This window comes from Pterocles gutturalis, unplaced genomic scaffold, assembly GCF_000699245.1.
Source record: "Pterocles gutturalis isolate BGI_N339 unplaced genomic scaffold, ASM69924v1 scaffold5447, whole genome shotgun sequence".
Classification (NCBI taxonomy): Eukaryota; Metazoa; Chordata; class Aves; order Pterocliformes; family Pteroclidae; genus Pterocles; species Pterocles gutturalis.
In genome coordinates this window covers 394-7,794 of record NW_010112528.1, presented here as the reverse complement: position 1 = coordinate 7,794, position 7,401 = coordinate 394, and the positions used below count along the sequence as shown (strand labels likewise).

The following is a 7,401-nucleotide window of genomic DNA, read 5'->3' as shown; positions in this document are numbered from 1 at the left end:
GAGTGCGTCTGGATTCTTGTAGGTGCAGACTTGAGCTGTTTTCCCTTCCTTGTGAGGGGAGAAGCCCAGGCTGCGGTGGTCAGCTGGGGTGTTGGAGACATGGAGCCCGAGCCGATGTAACTCTGGCGAGATGACGCGAGGCTCGCGTGGTGGTGTCGCAGGCGGTTAGAAAGGTTGCGATAGCCGGTCTCCCACACAACATCACAGAAGGGATTGACTGCTCGCTCGCAGGTGCTCTTTCTTCAAACCTCTCCGTCTGTGGGATGCGAAGGACAGAGGGAGATGCAGGAGGGAGGAAGAACGCTTTCACGTGCGACTGGCTGGGCTCAGCCCGTGCTCCGACCCTTGCGGGCTGCCCGGTGATCCTTCCCTTGAACAGCGGGCTGGTGGGGGGACGAGCGGAGGGCAGGCTGAGGAGCAAGGCTGATGCTGAAAGCGAGTTGTCTTGACAGTTCTCTGTTTTGTTCCCACCCCAAACAACTGTTTTTTTTTAAAAAGTGTGTTAATTTCCTCTGCGTTTCATACCTGAATCCCAATTTCCTGTTGTCTTGCAGGAATGACACCAAGGAAGATGTGTTTGTCCATCAGGTAAGATTTCCTTGAAACTGAAGCGTGTTACCGCTCTGAAACTCGCGATCCCTGAGCTATGTGAGCAGTTGTGAAAGAGCCTCACACTTTCCAAGAACTGTCCCGTGAACACAAACAACTGTTCCTCACAGTTGGATTGCAAGCGGAGCCTGCGTGCAGCTGGGGGTTTGCATCTCCGCATACACCCATCGAGAGGACATGGGGTATGGGGCTGAGGGGGTGCAGCCCCGGTACAGTGACAAAAATTGCACCTCTGACTGAGGAGAACTGTTTGAAGTCCAGTTAAGTTGCCCTGTGGGTTCATATAGTTGTTAGTAAGCACGTGGAAATAAAGTTTAAATTAAGCGCTTGCAGCAGGGAGAGAAATTAATTGGGATGTAATAGGACTGAAATGCCAGTGATTTTTTTTTTTGTAAAACTTGTAGAATTTGTGGCTCCAGGCTTTCAGTGAAAGTCTGGAAACATTTTAATAGATACTTTTTCAGTTAACAGAGATGTACACTTTAATATAATCTCTGGGGAGCATGTAAACCTCTGGAAACTAGAGCAGAGAGAGGCTGTGCACCCCGGCTGGGGCTTGTGTCCTGGAGCAGGCTGGCCTTAGTTTAGGCCTGTGTATCTGACCTGTCTCTGTGATCCGCTCGGGTTTTACCCTTTCTGTCTCAGGATCTCTTGTTGGGAAGCAGCCACAAAGTTCTTAGCGGAGCATGGGTTACTTCTGGCCTTGAGGAGTCCATGGATTGTTCTGGTGTTTTGAGTTAGGGATGTTCTCGTAGCCAAAGGGAAAAAGTGACCCCGGAAAGTGTTTTCACTTGTTTGATTTGCTGTCTGCAGCTTCTTGCTTGCGCGGTGTCTAAATTACCTGCTATTAAAGTGTAGAGACATTTGTTTATAAAAGGTTCTTTTGTAGTGGACAGTGGAGAAAGTTCAAGTGACTCAGCCGTGTTCTGGCTGCTGAGGCAAGAATACGCGCCCTGAGGGGAAGCTTTCAGACTCAATTGCTCGATTTGCAAGTAGGATAACCTGTGAGTGACCTTGACTTCATGTCGGATTTCAGGACTTGTCCTGTAAGCGCTGTCTGTGTTTCTAAGAGCACAGTTGGGCAGTGATTTGTTTTAATGTAATAATTTTCACAGTAAAACACTGTTGGGGTCTAATCTGAAAGAAGTCAGCTTGGTTTAGGAGTTAGAGCTGTGGGTGCTTTTTCCCTGTCCCCAATATCAAGCTTGGTGGCTGCTGTTGTCACAAGGTCTTCCTGTCCTTCCCTAAAATCGCTGCTTTATAGGCTTGACACTTGTGGGTGTGTATTTCCATAGATTTTGTTCCATTTGGGGAAAAAATCTGGTCAAATTCTGTAGCTGGTATGTTTTGTAAAGTTGTTACACTTGCATTAGTGCTCAGTTAGTGTTTGATAAGCAGAATGTGGCCCAGAGCGGTGCATATTGAGTGTTAACTCATCTGTCAAAAACATAATCCGCTGCTGAACAGCTCAGAAAATTCCGTGTTTTCTGGTCGTGTCCCTGGACACGCAGAGACCAATACAAAGGCTTGTCTGGTGCTGACACCTTGCCAGGGCTAATCCTCGGTGTGTCGCGCACGGCCAGGGTAGATTTGCGATTAATGGATAGAACACCTCAGAAATCCCTGGATTTCTGGCCATTGATGTGTTGATGTAGCTGGGGACAGCTTCGTTTGCCCATAGACCACCGCGCGCTGCGGGCAATGGTAGAGGGCTGGAAATCGGAGTACGGGACTATGCAGTGGTGTCTGTACTTCAGCGGGATGTATAGATACTATAGAGGTGTTTAATGCTGACCGCTGGGTGGGAATACCATGGCCGGTGTGCACTGTGGGGGTTTTGTTTGTTTTCAAACTGCTTTTTCAGCTAGCAGGAAGCGTGTTGATAGATGTTTCTAGTCAGCTGCTACACATTTCAGCTGGACCAGAACGGTGGTAATACAGGTATATTTTATAGCTTCCTGGATTTTCACAGTGGTTTAATTGCTTTTCCAGGAGTACAGGTCTTCCTCCTGAGATACTAAATACTCCAATTCCTTAACCTTAAAAAAAAAAAAAATTCTAAATAAAGTCTTCAGATACGCTAAGTAGTGTTCTGTGGCTGTGCCTGTAAATGTAACCCTGCGATGTTCTGTTGTTAGACTGCCATAAAGAAGAATAACCCCAGGAAGTACCTCCGCAGCGTAGGAGATGGAGAGACCGTGGAGTTTGATGTGGTTGAAGGAGAAAAGGTAAAAGCGTCTCTCGGGTGTTGGAGTGTGCTCGGAAAACTGGGTCTGCAGGCTTTGGTGTGGTGCCTGTGGTTTGAGTCGCTGCCTGATGACATCTGAGGAGATGAATGAGTTTTCATTGCTTTACAATGAGGATGTAAATCCTTGTTCGGTCCTAAATGGCATGCCGCTGTAACCGATTTGATGCTGACTACCTGCCTAACCCTCTCCCTGCTCCTCAGGGCGCGGAGGCAGCTAACGTTACAGGTCCTGGAGGAGTTCCAGTGCAAGGCAGTAAATACGCAGCAGACCGTAACCATTACAGACGATATCCACGTCGTAGGGGTCCTCCACGCAACTACCAGCAAAATTACCAGAATAGTGAGAGTGGGGAAAAGAACGAAGGAGCAGAGAACATCCCAGAAGGTCAAGCCCAGCAACGCCGTCCCTATCGCAGGCGGCGGTACCCACCTTACTACATGCGTAGGCCCTACGGGCGTCGACCACAATATTCCAACCCTCCCGTGCAGGGAGAGATCGTGGAGGTAACATTCGCTTAACGCGTGGTGCTAAACTGGCCTCATGCCTTTGGAGCGGGGTGACGGGACACAGCTTTTTGCCGCTTTTTGGAGATTATCCAGATGTTTTTGGTGCGGTTTGAAACACTGGAGCTGATGTCAATAAGCTGAAGGTCTTCACGTAACAGCTCTTTAAAAAGCCAGTATGTTTACATTTGTGTTAACTTCCTGTACGATTAATGGAAGAAACACAAATCCTACTGGTGCCCTGGGGCTGCTGCCACCTTGTACCCCTTGACTTCACCTGACAGCCCCCTTCCAGCCTTTGTCTTCGCGACTCAACTTGTCATGGCGTTAACAGGCTCTTCCGTGTGGCTGAGGTGGTTTGTTGCCTGATGTCTTGCAGGGTGCTGACAACCAGGGTGCAGGAGAACAAGGCAGACCAGTCAGGCAGAACATGTATCGAGGTTATAGACCACGATTTCGCAGGTATGCTGCAGATCAGCTTTTTTTTTTTTTTTAACCTTGCCTTTTAGCACCAGAGACAGGACATGGCGCTGGTCAGATGCTGCATTGTTTAAGCCTAGCTTGACTTTCAGGGGTCCTCCTCGTCAAAGACAGCCTAGAGAGGATGGGAACGAAGAAGATAAAGAGAACCAAGGGGATGAGACCCAAAGTCAGCAGCCACCTCAACGTCGGTACCGTCGTAACTTCAACTACCGACGCAGACGCCCAGAGAACCCTAAACCACAAGATGGCAAAGAGACGAAGACAGCCGAACCACCAGCTGAGAACACGTCCGCTCCCGAGGCCGAGCAGGGCGGGGCTGAGTAAATACCGGCTTACCATCTCTACCATCATCCGGGTGCGTGGCCAGGGCTTCTGGGGGATACGATTTGATGACTTTTTTTCTTTTGATGCTTCCTTTAATTTTTGCTTTTAAAAGGTTTGGCCTGTCCTTGCTCCTGCGTGTTGTAACCCAACTGGTTGCACTGTGAGCGTGCTCACTCCTGTCTGCAAAGCCAAACTGTGAGACTTTGCTGTACAGATGCTGATTAATTGGCAGGACGCGGTTACCAGGCTTTAATTTTCGTTGATGGAGTCACTGCCTAGAGTACTGTTCATCTTCAAATCTTGGCTGTGCTCAGCAGTTCAGGCTTACGTCTTTGTCCACCCAGAAATAGTCATTCCAGCGGTGCTGGTACAACTGGGGGAAATGGGTACTGGGATTTACTCAGCTGTGTGTCTGAGCTTTTACCTCTGGGTCCCCAAGGGGAGGTGAGTGGTGTTAAGACCTCCAGGCATTCATTTCTAGAAAGTTGATGCAGGATTTGCAGGAGTGTCTCGGTAGCAGCATTTATCTGAGCAAAACAGTGCTGGAAAAACTGGTAGAGACGGTCTTTTGTACGGAGCATGCGGGGTGCTGAGGTGCTGGTGCTGCTTGGGAGGATCGCCTAAAGGTCGGTGTTAAAACATTTTTGTTGCAGGGTAGACTGGCTGTGATTTGGCGCTTGGTTGGTGCTGTCTTCTGAGGATAGTTTTGCTAATTTGGGAATATCTTCCTTGCTAGGACTCCCTCCTGCTTGCTCTGCTTTTTTCTGGCACTTTCCTTGTCTGTTCTTCCTCCCTCTCTGTATTTCCTCTCGCCAGCGCCCAGAGCCCGTTTCTATTGTGTCTCTTTGCCTGGAGGGCAGGCGGACGGAAGGACAGATTTAGGCTCTGGTGGGAGCAGTAAGGAATGGTGGCTTTAACGGGATGAACAGGGAAGGCAGGAGCTGGACATGGGTCCAGCGTGGTGCCGGCAGCCCCCACAGACCCCTCCCCGCTGTGGGAGCTCTGGGACTCGTTCTTCCTGGGCTGGGACGCTGCTGGGTCTGTGGTGGGGTGGGATCACCTGGCACCTTGTCACGCCTCGCCGCAGTGTTTTCTGTGCGCTGGATGTGAACCGCTGTTCGATCCTGGTGCTCATCGTGACGGGTAGCACGGGCTGGATGAATTCTTAATGTTGTGGGCTTCGGAGAAACCCCAGCGTGACACTCGCTTGCTCTTTCTGTCTGCTGATGGTATCAGAGGCTATAAATTGTGGTTCCTGTGGTCTGGGCCGCAGCTTGCCGCAGCCGCGCTGCCTCCGTTGGGCGCAGGTAGAAATCTGCTCTCCAGCCGGCTCCTGGAGATCCTCTGTTTTCTTTGTGCCCTCCCGGGGGTGAGAATCACAGAATCACGGGATGGTTTGGGCTGGAGGGGACCTTAAAGGTCATGGAGTTGGCTCAGGGGGTCCGCAGGGGTTCCAGAGCTGGTCCCACTGCGCTGAGCCGGGTGTGTCGGCAGAGCCCGATGTGAGCGGCTCTCCCCAGGGTGCTGTCACGGAACATGGAGGCCAGCGAGGGGAGAGGTGGAGAACGGGATTCCTTTGTGTTCAGAATTTCATGTTTTCTCTTTCTGGGGTCCTTTGTTTTTGCTGGAAGATGGCAGTTTGGTCATGAGAGTGGGCTGATGTGGGGAGCGCCGTGGACAAAACACCTGACATCCTGTTTGTTTTCTCTTTTTCAGTTTAGTCATCAAAGAAAAGACTTAAGAAATGAAGAAGAAAAGAAAATGAAATTCCAGCAATAAGAAATGAGCAAAAGAATTGGAACTGAAGACCTTAAGTGCTTGCTTTTTGCTGTTGACCAGATTACTAGAACTATCTGCATTATCTATGCAGCATGGGGTTTTTATTATTTTTACCTAAAGAAGTCTCCTTTTGGAAACGATAAACACGTTTTTTAAAAGCCTGTTTTTTCTCAATATACCTTTAAAGGTTTTTAAATTGTTTCATATCTGGTCAAGTTGAGATTTTTAAGAACCTCATTTTTAATTTGTAAGAAATAATACACCTGATTTTTTCAAGTCAAACTGCAAGCATCTGTTAATAAAGGTCTTAAAGAATTACCGTGTGTGCGTGGTCATTTCAAACCCTCTTTTGCTTGGAAGGTTTTAAGTGTTCGTAAAAGGTTTGGGGAAAAAAGGACTTCTTTGTTTCTTCAGCATGGAGGTTGTTGGGGTAAAATTAAAGAAAAAATTATAATTAAGAAGTACTAGAGCCCTGCTGCAGGTGGGGGGAGAGGTGCTCAGTGTCAGTCCAGTGTGTTCCCAAGGACTGTTTGCTGGCGCAGCTCAGCTGGAACACAGCCGTCACAAAACTGGGGTGACTGAGGGTGCTGGAAAGAAAAATAAAAACCAGCTCCTCCTCCCCCAGCTCGCCACTGGAGCTGTGCAGAGCTCTGGACTTCTTGGAACACAACGGTGAATTCTTCACCAGCGAGTTGCTGTGAGAGTTGCTGGTGTGTGGGAAGGGGAAGCGGGAAAACCAGGGCCGAGGCAGGATCCCAGCGGGGTTTGAGCTGGGTTGAACCGTCCCGCCCAGCTGCTCCCTGGGGGCTGCTTTGCCGCTGGAGCCGAGGGTTTGACAGCCCCCCCTGCTTCTGGGAAGCTATTCAGGGGGTGACTGTTCCTCCTGTCCCTGCTGTCACCGACCCTGGGGGATGGAGCTGTCCCTCGCAGTGACACCGGCTCTCGCTGTGCTTGGTCCGGGTGCTGAGAGCGGGGCGAGCGTGGGGCTGCTCCTGGCTGCCGCTCACTCAGCCTCCCCCAGCCTGGGTGCTGTGCACCAGTAACACCAGTTACCGGTTACCAGTGAGGAGTTCCCTCTCTGTGCACTGACACCTTTCCACTGGTACCATGCAAGTTCTGGGTCTTTTTACCTGTTTTCCTGGGTGCTCCTGTGCCAGCTGCTGAACGCGCAGGGCTGGTGGGTTTTTCTCTCTTTAAATCCCTTCTCCCACACTTTGGGCTGCGTCCGCTGGCAGCTCTCCCTGCTTTGGCCCATGGACTGTTTAACAGCAAACTGTCAGCTGTGCTCTTGATTTCTGTTGCACAGCTTTAGTGGTTGGATTTTTGCTTTTCAAGTCCCAGGGGAAAAATTCTTAGCCTTTCAAAAAATAAACCGAACTTGTGATTTAAGTAATTGGCCTGTGCTAATAGCAGCGACAGACCTGCTGTATCCTGCAGCACGGGAGCGGTTGGCT

The 7,401-nt window shown here is 49.9% G+C and overlaps 1 protein-coding gene across 1 annotated transcript; it reads left to right on the top strand.

Annotated features, from left to right (window-relative positions):
• Positions 1 to 554: 554 nt before the first annotated feature.
• On the top strand, positions 555 to 6,265 carry YBX1 (Y box binding protein 1; the record flags this gene model as incomplete). The annotated part of the gene is given in 9 exon segments (XM_010074072.1): positions 555 to 588; positions 2,748 to 2,837; positions 3,059 to 3,151; positions 3,153 to 3,189; positions 3,192 to 3,361; positions 3,741 to 3,823; positions 3,934 to 4,153; positions 4,155 to 4,199; positions 5,885 to 6,265. Coding segments are annotated over 9 exon segments (835 nt in total), but the record flags the coding sequence as incomplete, so codon positions are not given.
• Between the last annotated feature and the right edge of the window lie 1,136 nt (positions 6,266 to 7,401).